General features: G+C 49.0%; 3 protein-coding genes across 4 annotated transcripts; 1 reads left to right on the forward strand and 2 right to left on the reverse strand.

Moving 5' to 3' along the window:
* Positions 1-443: 443 nt before the first annotated feature.
* LOC147042066 (uncharacterized) lies at positions 444-1587 on the reverse strand. Its single transcript, XM_085938106.1, has 3 exons — positions 1446-1587; positions 841-1280; positions 444-740 (listed from the first exon to the last, which is right to left on the reverse strand). The coding sequence occupies exons 2-3, from the start codon at positions 1272-1274 to the stop codon at positions 602-604; spliced, it is 573 nt and encodes a 190-aa protein (XP_085794232.1). The 5' UTR covers positions 1275-1280; positions 1446-1587; the 3' UTR covers positions 444-601.
* Positions 1588-11839: 10252 nt separating this feature from the next.
* On the forward strand, positions 11840-12717 carry baalcb (BAALC binder of MAP3K1 and KLF4 b). Its single transcript, XM_085938312.1, has 3 exons — positions 11840-12020; positions 12254-12444; positions 12508-12717. Exons 1-3 carry the CDS (start codon positions 11840-11842, stop codon positions 12715-12717), a joined length of 582 nt encoding a protein of 193 aa, XP_085794438.1.
* Positions 12718-13252: 535 nt separating this feature from the next.
* nme6 (NME/NM23 nucleoside diphosphate kinase 6) lies at positions 13253-14953 on the reverse strand. 2 transcript variants are annotated; one of them, XM_085937769.1, is made up of 6 exons: positions 14686-14953; positions 14461-14558; positions 14278-14380; positions 14172-14211; positions 13910-14100; positions 13253-13527 (listed from the first exon to the last, which is right to left on the reverse strand). In XM_085937769.1, exons 2-6 carry the CDS (start codon positions 14551-14553, stop codon positions 13370-13372), a joined length of 585 nt encoding a protein of 194 aa, XP_085793895.1. In that variant the 5' UTR covers positions 14554-14558; positions 14686-14953; the 3' UTR covers positions 13253-13369. The 2 variants fall into 2 exon arrangements, with proteins under 2 accessions (XP_085793895.1, XP_085793896.1); XM_085937770.1 differs by having other exon boundaries at positions 13910-14070; positions 14686-14947.
* Positions 14954-17911: the final 2958 nt, after the last annotated feature.

Here is a 17911-nt window from a genome sequence, read left to right on the forward strand (position 1 = left end):
GCCCGGCGTGGGTCATCTTGGCCGCCGCCAGACATCTCAGGCAACTTTGTCAAACGCAAGTGGTGCTCCTGCGCGCTTGCTTCATGAGTTCCAAGCACCCCTGAAAAAAAAGAGGGCTGAGCGGAGCGGACCGCACCGCCTGCACTTTTGGAGGAACGCATTCACACTGGGCTTGAATATCTGCTGCCTTCGTGGCCACACCCCCTCCCCTCCCCTCCTCTCTCTGTCTCTCTCTCTCTTTCCCGCACACTCCGTCCATCACATGATTCAGAGTTTGTTCTCAACATGTGGCGTGTATTTGGAAAGCAACCTTCAAATTGACTTTACAAGGGTTGAGCGCGCACAGCTATTGGAAAGTAAAAGTCGTTCCTGACGGACTCTTTCATCACACGGCAACACGAAGCGCCAGATGGCCGAGCGAGCTTCACCTGGCTCCGGAGGAGACTAACAGACCTGACACAGGAGATGGCTTTCATATGTTTTCTCTCCTAATCGCCGCAATAACGTATGGATGGAAAATACGCTTGCGCGCTTCGTCAGAATGGCGGTGGGGGAAAAAAAAAAAAAGTCTGTCTGTGGAACGACGGGGCAAGGGTGAGTCTTAAACGTGGCCTGGGGTGGTGTCCCTCAGCTGTTTGGCCAAGGAGGCGTGAAGGCCTCGCGACGAGCTCTCCAGTCTCCCGGCGATGTCCGTGGCCGCCCGCAGCATTTCCTGGAAGGCCTCAGACTCTTCTCGGATTCTGACCGGGAAATGCCAATGAAGAGTTAGCGGAGGAAGAATAAAAAAATGTGAAACTCGTTCACTCGGTCTGTGCTTTTTATTTATTTTTGCGTGCTTACTTCTGCATCCCCGCCAGGGTGTCCAGGAGCTCCCCTTGAAGCTGCTTGTCCAGGTCTTCCTCAGCCTTCTCCAGCACCTCACGGCAGCTCCGGTGGTCCTCCTGGGCGCCGGCGACGTCGGCCCGAATCACGTCCTCGTAGCTCTCGGCCCCCAGCTCCGCCCCGACGTACTGGACCAGGTTCTCCATCACCGCCCGGTTGGCGCGCTGGACGGCCTGCAGGAAGGCTACCTCCTCCCGGCGAGCCTTCAGGAGGCGGGCCGAAGCGCCCCGGGTGCCGAAGCGGACCGAGCACGTCTCCTCCGAGATGGGCTCGTCGGCGGCCGTCACGTACGCGTGGGAGCCCGAGCCGTGATGGCCGTCCCCGCTTTGGCAGGTTGACGGCGTTGCCATGGAAATCAAGGCCAGCAGAACGCCCGTCCACCAACGCCGCATGTTAAGCTAAAAAAAAGCAGATGTTAGCGGCTCAATAAAAACAGAAGGACACAAGTGAAGGACATCAATCATTTCCTCAGCCTGCTGTGTTTTTTATGAGCTGGCCTCGCGCAACGTGGCACCAAAAAATAAAAATTCTAATCAGTTCTCAACTCGTGTTTGAAAACTTACCAAATTGTGATCTGGCTTGTTGTCCTTTGGTTTTGGCGATTGGGGCCGAGAATGAAGGAGGTCCACGAGGAGCTTTTTCCTTCCGTTTGGCTCAAAGCAATGCGAGCTCACGCGCTGCCACGGAGGAGACCGGTGGGACTGAAGCATTTCCTTCTCTCCACTCGGCTGAAAGAAAAAGGGGAGGAAGAAAAGCAGGAAAAGCAGAGGAAAGGGGGGACTAATGGACTTCACATGTGTCTGCTGGGGGAAAAAGTTTTTGTGTGACTTTGTCCTTCTTTGAAGACATGACCAAGCGCAGCCACGGCATGGGTTCGAAATGGCGCCGTCTGGTTTGGACACGCGTGTGGGTGAAGGCGCCATCTGTGATTCATTTGTCACTGTCAGCGCTCGGCGAGCGCTTGAATGAATATTCTGTGGCAGAAATTGCGAATCACATCAATTGCATCCATTTTTTGTGACCTTCTCAAAATCAATAACTTTGGCTCATGTGTGCTCATGTCCTTGGCGGTAGCTTCCCAATCCTTTTGCTCTTTTTCAATCAAGCGGCTTTTGCCCTCAAACGGGCTTCGTCACTTGTTGCTTCTTCTGCAGACAAAGCAAGTTTCTTTTTTCAGTGCCTATTTGCCGCGCACTTAATGATTTGGTGACCTCGCCAAGACTTGCAAATGACACCTTAATGTCCTTTTTTAATCTCTTTTTTGCGATGGCCGTATTTTCATACGGAAATGACACACGAGCCGCTCGGGGCCACCTTTTGATCAATTGCAATTTGGACTAGTTTGTCTTTGTTCAAATTTGCCCGGGCGGCATTATTTTCATCTGGCGTCCGCATTCGTACAAATGAAAAGGCAATAAACGAAGGCGCTCGCATCTCGCCGACGCCACGGCCGTATATTGACGTCGGTGTAAAAAAGGAGGCAATATAAATAATGCATTTGAGCTGAAATGAAATGAGATGAGATTCCGGGGCCAAGGAAACAATCGGGGCTTGCTGGGAGAGCAAGGCGCCATCTGATTAGCGCGGCTCAGCGCGGTAAAGTGCATTTTAATGAAGCCCTTTTTGTCTTGACTGTACATTGGTACGCAATTCAATTAGGCATGTGCAAAAAATGAAAAATCCCACAGCCCGCCAATTGGCCGCACGTGGCTCTCGGCCACGCTGGCTTTGGAGACAATAAATCTTTACTGCTTTTGCTACGCTGCACGCTTGCAGCTGGGCTTCTCACATACACACACGGGGAGCATCTTCACGAACCGTTTGGCTTCAGGGAAAATAAAATGGCGTCGAGGGAATGCGCATCAAGAAACATGGCATGGACAGGAAGATGCAGCCGCATCAAAATGACTTGACAGCAAATTGCTACTCTAGTTGGGGGCCATTGCATAAAAAAAAAAAAATGCCTGGAGCCTTGGGTAAAGCTTAAAAAAGAGAAATGAGACGAGAAAAAAAAAACAAATCAGCTGCCTGCTTTCGTTCCCATGTCGGCTTTTTCGTTGCGCTACGAATAATTGTCGGCTCTTTTGCGCATTTGGGAGCTTTTTGCGACGACATTGACGGGACAAAGTAGGTCAGCCAAGGCAACTTTTGGACAAGCGCTGTCAAAAGAGAGACCCTCGACACACCTCCGCCCGGCCCGCGTATGCAATGTACTCTTTAAATATAGACGCTGAGGCGAGGCGGCGTGTCACCCTGACCTCAGCTCGTTTTGTAACACGAGAAGAACGTGTCGTCCCACTGTCACCGGCGGATGAGCTCCCAAACACATTTCAAAGAAACAACACGGACATTTGCAATTGTTCTCTCAGCAAAGCCCGAAGCCACGGCTGACAAAAGGAGCCACCTAATATCTATGCTGATTCGTCCCTCATTGAGATGCGGGGGTCGGATCTCGGAGGGAATTTTTCGGGCGGGAGCGTGACACAATAGGTTGGCTGCGTTGCTTCCTGGTGGCGGCCATTTCAATTTTGGACCAGCTTTTTCCCAGAGATATTATCCTGGCGTATTAGCTCCCACTGTCGTGTGAGGAAATCCCATTAGCCAGGCCGAGCGGCGAGAGAACTTGGAAGACGTTTGGCAGCGGCCGGCAGAAAAGGGGATGATTTAGCCTCCGCTTGTGCACGTTTTTTTGATTTCAACTTGTGTTTTTATTTGAATCCCGGGTGTCAACGGTTCCTCTGGACGCGGCCGTACGACCTCTCGCTAGGCTTCAATTTGCTGCCGGCTCTGCGCTGACCTCGTTGATCTTGCGCCATCTGATATTGAGCGCGGCGTTCCGCTCGGGTAAGGACGCAGCTGAGGCCCCCCCACCCCCCCGCGCCACATTTCCATTCCAACCCATCCGGGCTGGAACGGCTTGACTGGAAAATGCGTTTTTTTCTTTCCCCTCCCTTGATTGGATTTGAAACGTTGATACGAAGGCGGCCGCCGATGTATTGACACATTGAATTTTACGGGCAAACAATTTCCGAGAAGGATGGAGTCAAGCGACAACATCTCTTCGGGAGTCATCGACGGGCTAATTGCGTTTGGCTGATTGCTGTCACGCTCGCCATGATTATGATGATGGATTGAGTCCAAATACTTTTGTACTTCCTCTAAGTCGCTTTGAGTATTTTGTGCCATTTGGCCTTTAATGTGGAGTCTGCTGCTGCCAAAGTGAGCGATGGGTGATGGCCATGTCCTCGGGCTGGCTCATTTCCTGCCGCTCGCCTTACGTAATGAGCTCTGGGTTTTCTTTCACTCAGGTCCAGACGTCCAGAGTGGAGCCAAGAGCCTTGTCTGCTCTACAAGAATGCCCCCGGGCTTTCTTTTTTTTTTTCCGAACAAGACGGACAGCTCGGCAAAGTGTTTATCGGCCAGGCGTTTATCGGCGAGCCTCCTCGGGACTAGCGAGAACACGGAGCCGGGGCCCGAGGTGAAGGGCCTGGCGTCAATCGAGCGGCTTATCTGCGGGAAGGCACGTTGCCGTGGCCTTAAAAACACAGCGGAAGACTCGAGTCGATTGAATGGATACGCTATATTTTGTAAGAGATTTGTCGAGTATATTGCATCTGGCGCCGGCAGAGACAGAAAATCCCCAAATGAACTTTACAGACAGGAAGCAGGTCTGACGCAAAAGCTCCCCGGAGCTCGCTCGGCGCGTCCAATCAAGTAGCAACGTGGCTAATTTGGGACAAATTAACTTTTGGCTGCTTCCTGTTGCAAGCGCTGTATTTTCCAGACTCCTTTTGAAAGATAGTCAATACAATACAATGTACTTGTTTAGCCCCGCCCCCTTTTGTACGTATGTGGGTGATTTAGTGCCTCGTGAATTGGCTAACATAAAACGAGAAGGACAAGGTGCTAACTCACGTACGACAGACACGCCAGTCTTATTAGAGCCCAGCCCCTGCGGCGGGCGGGCGGGCGGCGGGCGGGCGACCCGCCGTAAACACCCGCCGCAGACCGACGTGCATATTTCAAAAGGTGACGGATGTGCGGCGCTGCCCTGCTTATCACCTCGGGTCGGGATTACGACTGCTGGAAATAATTCATCCCCGAGCCGCCTGTCCTCACGTCCGCGGGGGCATATTGAAGAGTTAAGCCAGCGGCGATGCACTATTTGTGTCGAAACGAAGTGCTATCATTCTGCTTTTTAATGATCAATTGATCGATTCCCATCCCAAGTTTTGACATGTCCAAATGTGCCGCACGAGCAGTTTGCCCACGGTTTCTTTGAAAACGCTGACCGCGGTTAGACTCGTCATAAAAAGCCACATTGCCATTTAAGCGCTTCTCTTAAAGGTTCAAAAGTGGCCCGAGTAAACGTTCATTTGGCCCAGACGTGAATCTCCGGCGAAGCAGCTGCTCGCCGCCATCGATCAGCGCGGGGGGACCCAACGTGACTTACGCTAGGGTAAGATCAAATGTGCTGATGATGGCATCGATTAGGCCCCGATCCATCAATCGGCCGGCGCAGGGGTAAAAATGCTCTCGTCGGCATATTTTCAAGCGGGTGGCCCTGTCATGATTTGCTTGCGCCTTCGTGGTTGGCCTGCGGACGTCTGTGATTCTTTTTTGGAAATCCATTTCCGACGCTCATCCCAAATACAAAGGCGCTCGTCTAGTCAGCCAGCCCAGATAAATGAAGAACCTTGACAAGCTGACAGCGGCCGCTCATCACGCGTGAGCGTGCAAAAGCTCATCTCGTTGCACGTCACATCAATTACGACGCCGTTGTTATTGCCATTATTAGCATTCGCTGAAAACGGACGTGAGTAAATCATCCCTCAGCCTTCGCTGTTGTATTGAAAGGGACTTGACTACATTTGTATTTGTAAATATCAAGCTAGAAAGGTTTTTTCAACTTGTGTGATTTGCGGAGCGTGTGGCGCCCGGCCTGCCCGGCCTGCCCGCCTGCCACGGCCGCTTTCCTCACCTGCAAGTGTGACAATCAATTTGAAGCAGCTGTCTTCATGTTGCGGCGCACTTGACGAATCGGAATAAATGAACGCAGTCCGAGGCGTCCCGCTCCCTCCCTCCCGACCGACCGGTCCCTGACCTGAAACGAGACAGACGCGTCTGATTGGATGACAGATGGAACCAAATCCGTTTTCTCAATGTTTGCTTTTTCACCACCCCAAAAAAATAAAATGAAAAAAATCTCCATGACATTATGGCATAAATGGAAGGCAACATGTAAAAAATATATGAGGAGGCGCGACTCGATGACAAGCACAGATGCGAAAGCAACAGTTTGGCCAAACGACATGGGGTCCTCCGGACGGCCGCCGGTGCGCCGTAGAGCACTTTACGACGGCGGCAGATGTTCCTTTGAAAGCACTACCGAGTTCCATCGGCCGAGAACCAGCGCTGAGCGCCATCTGCTTGGCGACAATCCATATGCTACAAAACACACATAGGAGTTCAATTCAAGAGATTACAAAGAAAACATTGAAATTCAATACAACATACTCAGCATAGATGGCATTTTTTTCAATCTATCGGTTTTGCTAGTCTGGAAATGTTTTTTCTCGACCAACCAATAAAGTGACAGAAAAATGCTGACATGATTGAATTTCAAATCTGCACTTCCATCAGCCACATCGACACGGAAGAGGCTGAAAAGAATAAAAAATCTGAATACAATTCTTGAGAAGAATGAAAAAATGAATTGAATGAGAAAATGTGTTTTTGTTGGATTCCATTCCAAACGCGGCGACTCCACAGCTTCAGTCTGAAAGTTTTGTGAACGAAATGCAGTTTTACATCAGGTCTCGGGCCATTGCGCGGCCACTGCAGACTTTCCACGCCATTTGCTTCATCTGTGCAAGAATGCAAATTGCACATTTTTCACATCTAGCGGCCCAGCACACCAAATTTTCAAAATTCCCAAATTTGTGCATCATTAGCCGATGCAATCGGGTCGTTATATTACGGCCTTTAGCGGCTAAGCAAGCATTTGTGACTCATTTGAAGCCAAACGCTCTGACAGCTCAACTGACTGCGTCGACATTCTCCCCAATGAGCGCACAATTATCTCACTTAAGCACTTGGGCTTCTCCTAAAACAAAAAAATGGGCTGTTGGCAGGCAGCGCCTTTGATGTTTGGCCCGCTGACGTCCACCGGGAGAGGCCCACTTTGCCAAAGTGACGGACGGCTGCCAAGTTTCAGCGAGCCCTCTCGGGACGGGAGCGCTTTGTAGTTTGGAGACGTCGAGTCAATCCGGAAGAAATGCCAGCGCAATGGCGGCGACCAGCCCCGACAGCTCGATGATTGTTTGATCACTTTGTCATACAATGTGTGATTTCATCTGCTGTTTTCAATCAGAAAAGCCAGACGAAGCCACAATGCGGCAAATCCGGCAGTCACACCCAAAAGAGCGAGCGAGCGAGCGAGCGAGGGATCTGGCAAACAAAGCCCAGCGTGTTTATCGGCCGGGCGCCTCGTCGGGATCGTTGGCCTTTTCAAAGCGGCTTTAGAAAGCGTCCGCCCGGGATTAGCGCCAGATCAAGTGGCAATAAGTCACGTTGCCCACGCGGGCGGAGGCGGACGTCGCTCGCTCGGAGACGTTGACATTTATCAAGATGATGCAGACGGCCTTCTGCTAAAGCTCAACTTGGCCAGCCAGCTCGCTTCAAACCGCTTATGATTGGAAAACCGAAACAAAAGCCAAAGAAACGTTGGACACTCCGGCGCTGCCTTGTGATAAGAGCGAGGAGTCGCTCGCTGGCTCGCTCAAGTTTTTGGAGTGTTGCTGGCAGGGCAGGGCAGGGCAGGGACTCACCTCACCACAAGCTCCAAAAAGAGGCCTCCAGTTGTTTAAGCCACGCCCACTTCAGCTTCACTGTCAAAAACAAAAAGAGTTGTGCATCTGAAACAGTTTTTTTCCCTCTCTTGCTTTAGGTGGACATGCATTCAATTAGCAGCGGATGCCCCCCCCCCCTTCTTCCGCTTTTTAATGGTACTTTTGCAAGCAGCGTGATTACTTTGATTGATGTCACGAAAGGAGGGTCAAACCATACGGCTGATTAACCAGCCAAGAAGAACAAAAAAATATATATATTATTATTATTCCTGCTCCATTAACGGCACTCTGAACTTTCACAGTGAGATGATGAGTCAGAAAGATAATGATGTTAGTGTCTGGCTTTTGCTTTCACAATTCACATGGAGACTTTCAGCACGTCAGCTTGCGAGAATGATTTTTTTGGTCATTGTCCAATTCATAATGGTCTTTCTGGTGTCGGTGTGATTTTCATCCTAAAGAATGACAATCATCTTACTGTCTGAAATGCTTCTTTTCAATTGCAGGCAGCCAAGCCGTGTTATAAATCGCAGGCAGGACACCAATCCGTCGTCATCCCTTGTAAATCTTCACAAGTGGAATTGGCCGCTTGTGGATGCGGCAACCTGTAGATCAAAAAGAAAGTTGTCATGTGTGGCAAATGTCAAGAAAAAAAAAAAAAAGATTCTTTGCACGCTTACAACCGACCAGCTTCAATCCCTCCATTTTCCTTTGATTGCATCACGCTCATTTTACCCACTCGTCTAATTGGAGCCCGAATCCTTCGTCCGTCGCTTTATAAAAAAAAGATACGATACAGCGGTAAAAACTTTGTGACATATCAGATAAGTGCATGGTGTGTCCTCTGTGGTTAACTGCCACACAATTACAAAGTTCTACAAAAAAAATAGATCAAATAAAATCGAGTCCATCACCATCTGAGGCATTTACGTGCGCCTGCCTATATTGCGCCGCCATTAACCTGACCTGCAAAATGAAGTGCCCCCCCCCCCCTCCCACAGCAAGAATTAATTGAACTTTTCCAGTCTCGTGGCCGCGGCTAATGACGATATTTCATCTTGCCTCACGCGAGTGCAGCGGGCGCTCTGCAATTTGACTCCATAAAAGCGTGCTGTTGGCAGAATGCCTTTAAATTTGCATTTAAGTGGCTTAATCGCTTTAGCAGGTTTACCTCACCGCACGTGACGTCACAACCCTGCACGCTGCACTGAAGCTGGCTTCTCATTAAGGCGCCGGCCGCATTGGGAGTTTGCGGCATGAATAATTCAAAGTCGACGTTCATTAGCCGCGCTGATCAAATGTTATCAAACAGATGATCTGATAGTGGAGTGTAAATATTGTGGCATCGCATTTGGAAGTTGTTATCGATGAATCATGTGCCTCTCCTCCTCTCAAAGTTTCTTTAGCGCTACTAAAGTCATGCTTTTAGGCTAAATGATCGATCTATTATCTAGCACGCACGTCTCCGCCCCCGATGATTGACGCAGTTACGTCAAAGTGCTTCCTTCCATTGTTTCAATTGTCTGAATGATGTTGCTTGTGCCTCTGCCTGCCACTGTGGAGCACTTTGCGCTAATGAAAAACGCTCATCATGTTGGCTTGGGTGGGATGTGATGGATAGACAGGGCAGGCAGGCAGGGCAGACAGGGCAGGGCGCGACCTCTGTTCTGGCATGCTTCGAAACAACAACAGTAAAATGGAATTTCCACCGTCATGCCCAAGCGTTAACTCTTAGCTGATGCAATGTGCAAAACTTACTTTGGAATCGTACACTCGCAGTGTGCAGCATATCACTATTTGCCATCTGCTTGAATATTTCACACGGCATGAACTGAGATCAAAATCTCGTCATACGATAACATCGACTTTTTTTTTTGGGTGCAAACATATGCTGATTATCTTTCCAGCGCATAATTAAGTCTTGCGCTGGTTTTCCTTTTCAGTGAAAATAAATTGGAAGCATTCTTTTGCTTTCTGGCACTTTCGCAAGAGGTTCTTACCTTCATTTTTGAAAACACCCTTTTATGGCCCAATCAAGTCAAAGACTGAAGACCAAAGTAACAAAAAAAAAAAAAAACACTGGCATGTTGGAGACTATTTTCATTTTGGAGTTGCAGAGTCACACTTTGGCAGGAGAGCGAGTGCATGACTCATGAGTTTAACTTGACAACGTGGACGTTCACGTCAAAAATCAATCACCAGAAAGAAATGGAAATAAATAAGAATTCAAATTGTAGCTCACGGCAACTTTTACAATCAGTGCTGTCAAAATATGAAGTCCAAGGGTGCAGGATAAGTTGTTGGCTCCATTCCGGTGCTTGTTTATTTCTTTTCTATATTCGACAAAAAGATGTGACTGCCCTCTTGTGGACAAACATTGAGGTACACATCACAATTGTTTTAAAAACAGGATACTACTGACTATACAGTATTTATTTCTGAGCAAGGGTCGATTCAGTTATTCACTGGTAGTTGAGTCACTATGAATCTGTATTGATTTCGGGTTCCTTTTTTTCTGGACCATTCAGCAGCGAGGTTTCAAAGGAGCCTTTCAGGTTTCAAAGAGTGCACTCGGCAGCTTTTAGGGATGCTTCGGCTCCCCCCAAATAGGTCGAATGATGCCTGGGATCACCATGGGTTACAACCCGACAACACGTGTGGGTGGGTTAAGGGGAGGGGGGCTGGGGGTTGGGAGACAAGGGGTAGCGGAGGAGGAGGAGGCAGCGAGACCACAGACAGTCTCCTTCCTCCATCAAGCGGTAAGCCTCCGTCACCTTAGCTCACCGCCATGGTCTTCATCTTCCATCCCGATGAATGAGCCTCTCGCCGGCCGACATCATCAAGCAATCATCGTGGTTCATTTCAATCGCCGCTGTCTCTTTGCTTCTTTGGTCCCAGCTGGCCTGCACACAATACGTACGCGTATTTAGCGCGTGCATGGATTTGGACCCGGTGGACGGCGTGCAACGTACGTAGTAGCAACTACAAGTATGTGTGCATGTATGTGTGTTTTGCAGGAGGATTTTTTTTAAGCATATAGTGTGCTTGCTTGCAATAGTGTGCCACTGCACTGCATCGTCCTGAGAGCTATGCCTAATATTCTGACACACTTATGGAGTCATACAGACAACCAACATAATACAATAAATATCATTAATATAGTTATTTAGACTGATAACACACACACCTTTATATGAATATTTGGAGTAGTTAGAATTGATCATTTTTTTGACGCAGAAGTCAGGGATAACTTGATTATTTCAAACACATCACCTAAAACGTTCATGCAATGTATATGAGCAATTCGTAATTACGCTTAGCATAGCGCTAATGGCCAATTCGCACCCTCTTCTACTCTTTTATCACAGTAAAATATGAAGAAAACAAAACAGTGTTCAACCCTTCTATGATTGGTTTTAACCAAATTCTTTACCAAAACTAACTTAAGCTAAAGCAGACACGTTAGCATTCGCATGAAGGTCAACACATGAGCATGAAGGTCGCGCCATTTAGGCCTTGATTACCGGAGGTCAACGTGAGGCTTCTTCCATGGGGAACAAGCTCCTTACGTCAAACATAACGCGTACACTTTGTGGTCCTAACAAGCAAGCGACCCGTTATATATTGATATGAGTGAGTTCATCAATGTTTGATACGAATTTGACAGGAGATTGCTTGCTCACCAGATGCGAGATATGGGCAACCTTGTGGCCGACGGAGGTATTACCTCCACGGGTTTTGTGGGTTCGTCTTGTGAAAGGAAAATCGATTCTAATTGATGATTCGATTTGTTCCTGTTTGAACAAGTGGCCCTACTCGGGAATAATTGGAGCTTCTAATTGGCCTCCAAGACAGAAAGAAAGAAAGAATTCCGTTTATTCCTGCTTGGCTAAGGAACATTTGTCAGATGAAGAAAAGATTGTCTGGGAGTATTCTCATCTGCCTTCATGCTGTGATCGGAGCGCTCGGGTGTGTGGACCGCACGTGAACAGATTGCAGCGTGCCGAATGAAGCGCTCTCGTTGCCACAGACTCAGGGGAGCGCGACTCTCATTAGCGTGTCCGCCAGACCGCCACGGTGATGGGAGGCCAGCTGGCGTGAGCGTCATGGGCTGCGGCGGGAGCAGGACGGACGCGCTGGAGCCTCGCTACCTGGAGAGCTGGACCAAAGAGACCGAGTCCACGTGGCTGACCGCCACAGACACCGACATCCCGCTCTCGTCCATCCACAGCATCCCGTCCGACGGCTCCGAGGCCTGCTTCGCTTCGGAAAAAAACGCCAGTCCCGGTAAGCCACAAAATAGCCCTCCAAAGTACAAGAAGGAGAAGAAGAAGGGTGTGGGGCTTTCTTTTGTGCCATGTGCAGTGGAAAGCGGCTTTTCTGTTGCGCTTTGAGGCCCGGAGGAGATGAATGGACACTCGGGGACAAAAGAGGAGATGAAAAGACGCCACTCGGCTCTCATCTCGACACGCCTGCAGCTCACGTCTTACGTAACACGGCATTTGTCGATTGCATTTCAGTTCCCGATATCTTCGAGGACGGCCTCCCGCCTCCCGCTCAAGCGTACCTCAAAGTGCGCTCGACGGCGTCCGAAGCCAGCCTCGGCGACGTCAAGCCGAGCGGCAGCGGCGTTCCGGACACGCGGGAGGGAGCCCCCGTGTCCTCGGCCACCACGGTGCAGCGCACCAGCGTCCTGCACACCGAGGAGATTGTGAGTGACCTCGATACCGTTTGCGTTTTTGGGCTGTCGATGACTCCGATTTGTCCACAATAGACAAAGTGGCAGGACAACCGTATGTCCACCAAGCAGGTGACCATCACGGTGACACAGAGCATCCATCAGGTGGACAAGAACGGCAAGGTGAAGAAGTCGCTGACCACCTACGAGGTGCTGACGCCCTCCGAGGCTGTGGTCAAAACGCCCGGCGGCGGCGCCGCTACCACGCAAGGCGACAACGTTCCATCGCATCCTTTTTCTCAGTAGCTCATCGCCGTACTTGTTTCCAAATCCGACAACATGTATTGAAAAGCATTGTTGTGCAGTTACTTTCTGGGAAATGATTTGACAAGTCACTTTTCTTATATCGGAGCTTTCTGTACTGCTTTGCAGGGAGAAAAGGGCCCAATCGTTGTGGATGTATTTTGGGGCTCATGTTTCGTGTTGCGCTCGTTCGTGGAAGGGCTCGAATAACGTGGCACAATCAAGTATCTTTTTAAGGAGCAAGGGTCTCGAGCTAAGCGGGGGTGTCCAAACTCGGTCCTCGAGGGCTTGATAAGGATCCCGAAAAGAGGCAGGACGCCGGCCCTCGAGGACGAGAGCTCCGCACGCCTGATTTCTAATGAGTGCGAAGATGACATTTCTACTTTAGCTCCATACGCTGACATTGAAGATTGCACTTTTAGACTGGGCTGAATGTTTTTCCAGGTGTTATTTGTACTAGCGTGTGTCTTGATTACTGTCTTGATTGGTGTTTTGTAAAAAAAAAAAAAACAATAAAACATGCTCTCAGTGACACCAATACAATACATTTCATCTTTATTTATACGGCAATATGCAGAGCATCATATTAAATAACAACAGAGCACGTCACAATAATAGAATCACATCCTTGAAAAAAGGGGGAAGTCAGCACATTTCAGCTTTGGCGCCGAGTCGAGAGCGTGTGGACGTGTTGCCGAGGATCGTAGCGTATCCTTCCCGACCGGAAAGATGGCTCCTCCCTCTCCATCCACTCGTCGGGCCGGAAGCCCGGGAAGAAGAAAGCGATTTCTCTGCGGGCTGACTCGGCGGAATCTGGAGGAAAGGACAGCGACATTTGAACCTTTTTTGACAAGAATGTATGAAAGTGAGGAAATGTATGTAAGTATAAACACTTATCGATCTTGTGCAATACAAACATAATTAAAAAAAAATACAAATCACCTTTGTCATTCATGTGTTAATATTAAAAGTAGTTGACAAAAATAAAATTATAGCTCAAGATAAGGTTAGCTACCGATACTAATCACAATGCCTAGCTACAGTACACCAATATAGTTTTTGCCCATATTAGTTAAGACTCCAATAAAATCGCAAGTGAGCGCGTATGATTCATTCAATAAGTTTATATTTGCCAGCAACTGATTTCAACACAAGACTACAAGATGGCCACGTGTGTCATCACAGGTTAACACACCTGAGCCGTGAGTGGTGTTGCGCGTGTCCGTGAGGCCAAACTGAGCTCGCAGGGAGGTCGGGGAGGTGTATCTGGCTCGGAACACTTTGGTGGGACCCATCAGTCGCCTCCAGTGGCAGATGGCGTCCTCACGGGCTAAAATGTAGGCCCGCATCGGGCCGCTGTGCCGGACCCAACAAGCAAAACCCCGACTACTCTCCAAGTTATATGTTCAATGTGAAAAGTCCAATATGTTTTCAAAACCTGACAGGATCCTGCTTACCTTGACATGAACTCAACAAGCCTTTGGTAGAAGAATCGCCCTGAAGATCAATCAACATTAAGTTAATGGAACGCTCAGTGGCGTGCTGGCAGGTTGTGTCCCGCACCTGAATGCTCAGAATAAAACCTCTCAGAGTCTTGTCGTTTCCACACCAGATCTTTACATCGAACGATTACAAAGTGGTTATCCAGGATACTTTGGTGAAGCGCCTGCAAAACAAGATTTTGTTTTTTTTATATTTGTAAGTTTGAGGGTATTTTTAATTGTGTTATTTTTAAGGTGGTACGACCTCCAGCATGAGAGGATGAGCCACTGCATCTGGTTTGATGACCGCCAGGGTGAGCTGCAGCGCTTTGGACAGGCGACACGCCGTCACCCACATTGGCTCTGTTTTTTTTTTTAAAGGGCAAAATATTGATTGTAAATCAGGTCCAACAACCAATAACTTTTTAAAAGAAGCTAAGTGCTAGCGTGTCGAGCGAAATCAACCGTTTTCTGCTCGACACCAGCTTACCGGAAGTCTTATTTGAGGGCTCCAAAATGCTCGTAAACTTTCAGAGAACATCGAGAAGTGCTGCCACCGTGTTTGGGTTATTAAATGTTTTAGTCATTTCTATTGTTGTGTCATTTATAACTGTCGTCGAAAAATTATAGGGTATAGATGGATATCCATTGGTTCGTCAGTCAAATGTGCCACCGGAAATGGTCCATTTCTTCTTCGTTGTCGTCGTCTTCTTCGACGTCTTTTTCTTCTTCGTTGTCGTCGTCTTCTTCAACGTCTTCTTCTTCGTTGTCGTCGTCGTCTTCTTCGATGTCTTCTTCTACTTCCGTTTTTTTATTTATTTAATCGAACATTTAAAATATTAAAAGCACTAGACACACTCAATAGATGATAATAGATTTTGCAGCAACATGTAGATTTCTCTCTTTTGCTGTATTTAATATCGCAAGATGCAAAGACATAAAGACATAAAGGATAAAATTATGAAAGCTTGAAAGTCTTGTGCATCAGTCCAGGATCCCTATTGGCAAAAATAAAGCCTACCACAAGTGATGCATAAGATACTTTGCCTTCTGTGCTGCAAAATTGTTGAATGTTCCCTGCAAGTGGCTGACAACCAGTGCGGGGTGTAGCCCTCCTCTGGCCCCAAAGTCAGCTGGAAGAGACTTCATCTCCGTGGCAGCCCTAATGAGGTCACATAGTGCAGAAAATGCATCTGGGGTATGTCACCTATGTGGCACAGATGAGAACTGAAATATGTCAAACGCATGCCAACTGTGCCAAAAGGGAGGGCCACACCCCACATGCCAGAGAACAAGATGGAGGAATGGGACTGGGTGAAAGTACCAACCGCCGAGACTGTTCCCTCGCCCACCTGTCCTGGTCATGTGATCCAGCAGTGCCACAGCTGTCAGGAGGGTTAGCTTACTTTTAGATTTAGGCTTTGGAAAAAAAAGCATTTGATTTTATTTCATTGTAACGTGGATCCCCATTCACTTCCCATCACAAGGAGGACGGGATGATTCCTTTAATGCCCTCAATTATTGTAAGAGGGAAAGAATTCCTGTGAGTCTTTCCTGTGACACGTCGGCACCTCATTAGAACGCCACACGAAAGACGAGGAACTCCAAAGCAGCGTTGACGCCTCTAGGAACATATAGCAATACATTGGGGGTCAACTCAAATCTATTAACCTCGAAGGATCCGCACCAAATCCTCACCTGTTCTCTCTTTGAGCCTAAATGCCGGCGACCTTTGAACTTTCTCCCCGCGACAGCTGCGTCAACCTCGGTGCAACTGACGTGCCCGGGAAGGACAGAGGGTGGCATTAATCCCATATCAGCAGCTAAGGAGTCTGCAACATGATCCACGTGGACTGGACACGTCCGTGGGATCCCTGTACTGACATTTCGGGTTCTTATTGACTTTCAAGCATCTGAAGTGCAATTGTTGACTTCGACAGACTTTCCTCAGAATGTGCGTCGAGCAAGTGCCGGCGATGGGCTGCCTCGCGCGGAGCAACAGCGAGATGACGACTTGTGCCTGGGCCATTGTGTCTGCACGCAAAAGTCACCCGTGACTCCACGGGGGAGCGCACACAGCAGCTGACACGAGTGGAAATGTTGCATTTGAGGTCAGCCCGCAACCTTGGCCGACGGCCACGGGAAATATCGAAGCGCTGTCCAATTTGGATGACTTCCTGACAGAGACCTCCCCAAAAATTGAAAATAAACCTTACTATTTCTGGAGGGCGAGTGCCTCGGAAATAGCGAGAGCGTCGGGTTTCAATAGAAGCACGCGGCCGGAGCTTTCTGTGAACGAGGGCCTCGGGTTCCGATCGCACCCCGACCCCGGATGCTGATTTTAGAACACAGGTGTTGACCTTGGCGCGATGCCTCGTGCTTGCGGCAGAAGAAAATGAACCCGAGGCCCGCTGACGGCCATATGTCCCCCCCCCCCCCCCCCCCCGGATTCCTTCCAGCGGTCAAAAATGGCCTGGCAGTAATTACGCCGTACGGAGGACGTATCGACGGCGAGCCTGAAGAAGGCAAGACGTGATTGTGAATTTTGAACAAAGTCTTCTTTTTTCTGTCTGTGACATGCGATAAGTCTAGCATGAAAAAAAAATAAAAATGGAAGACTTCATAAATTCCGCACTTGATTTCAAAACTAACAACATTGGACCTGATTGAACCATATGTAAGAATTTGGAGAATGGTTTTGCTCACTAAGCGATAATCGGGCCGACAACTTTGAACGTCCTTGGCCGAGGTAAGGTTTTAGTCCCAGATATGAAGGCGTCAGCTGTGACCGCTGCGCAACGCCACCACACATGTCTAACACACATGGCATTGTTCTGCCCGTTTGTGCAAAAGAGAAGCCTTTGACATTTGCTGTAAAATGGAGGCAGGGTGGCCATGGAGGTGTTGGGTGTCTGGAGGCCAGTGTGAACAGCTGAGAGGTGTGATTTCACAGGCGGGCTCCCCACTGTCAAGGGCCCTGATTGGGCCGGACAGCAGGCGCAAAGGAGAGGCCCCCGCCGCCGCTAAAGGACACCAACAGGTGGGAGGCCGCTTCGGAGTTGGGGTGGGGGCGGCTCGCCTCGCCGGGCTGGGATAGAAAAGGCCGAGCGGCCGGGCCGCGGCGGCGCGCTCGGACGGACACGAGGGCGGACGGGAGCGCGGACGCTCCTGCTTGTCAGGAAGTCCTTGGCCAGAGATACTCCATCGAACGTCGGCAGACTGAAAGTGAGACTTTTGATTTTTGTTTGCTTGTTTTTCTTCTTCTCCTCGAGTGGGGAGCCAGAGAAAGAGCAGCTACTGGTACGAGTGGGAAGGGGGCCAGAGAAAGAGCAGCTACTGGTACTTGGGCTTCCAAGTCATTCATCCAAAGGTCAGTCATTTTATTTTGATGACAATGTTGAATGTACGTGATCAAATGTTGCTTCCTTACTTTCAAAAATGGACACCCCTGATTTCTGTCTGGGCCCTAAAAGACACTTTGAGTGTCACACAATGGGTTTTTCTTTCCTGTTTTTGACACTCTCTTTGACTTTTGGAAAGTTCTTATTCAGATTGTGTTTCCACGCGGGATCCAGTTGTCGTAGCCCCTTGGGAGGACATGCTTCCTTATATCCCCATATTCATACAACCACTTATGGAATGTAAGGAAGTGTGTGGTGCCAAGGGGACTCCATCTCCAGACAAGGGGGCGCTTTTCACCCACATAGTGTGCAGTC

Source organism: Syngnathus leptorhynchus, chromosome 18 (assembly GCF_054491065.1).
Source record: "Syngnathus leptorhynchus isolate UIUO chromosome 18, UIUO_Slep, whole genome shotgun sequence".
Taxonomy (NCBI): Eukaryota; Metazoa; Chordata; class Actinopteri; order Syngnathiformes; family Syngnathidae; genus Syngnathus; species Syngnathus leptorhynchus.

Excerpts from the sequence above, each read along its gene's own strand:
- LOC147042066 (XM_085938106.1), bottom strand. The coding sequence starts at position 1,274 with ATGCGGCGTTGGTGGACGGGCGTTCTGCTGGCCTTGATTTCCATGGCA. Across the intron at positions 741-840 it reads ACCCTGGCGGGGATGCAGAA|AATCCGAGAAGAGTCTGAGG; the intron begins GTAAGCACGCAA and ends TTTCCCGGTCAG.
- baalcb (XM_085938312.1), top strand. The coding sequence starts at position 11,840 with ATGGGCTGCGGCGGGAGCAGGACGGACGCGCTGGAGCCTCGCTACCTG. Across the intron at positions 12,021-12,253 it reads GGAAAAAAACGCCAGTCCCG|TTCCCGATATCTTCGAGGAC; the intron begins GTAAGCCACAAA and ends ATTGCATTTCAG. Across the intron at positions 12,445-12,507 it reads TCCTGCACACCGAGGAGATT|ACAAAGTGGCAGGACAACCG; the intron begins GTGAGTGACCTC and ends TGTCCACAATAG.
- nme6 (XM_085937769.1), bottom strand. The coding sequence starts at position 14,553 with ATGTGGGTGACGGCGTGTCGCCTGTCCAAAGCGCTGCAGCTCACCCTG. Across the intron at positions 14,212-14,277 it reads GTTTTATTCTGAGCATTCAG|GGCGATTCTTCTACCAAAGG; the intron begins GTGCGGGACACA and ends ATTGATCTTCAG. Across the intron at positions 14,101-14,171 it reads CTTGTTGAGTTCATGTCAAG|TCGGGGTTTTGCTTGTTGGG; the intron begins GTAAGCAGGATC and ends CTTGGAGAGTAG.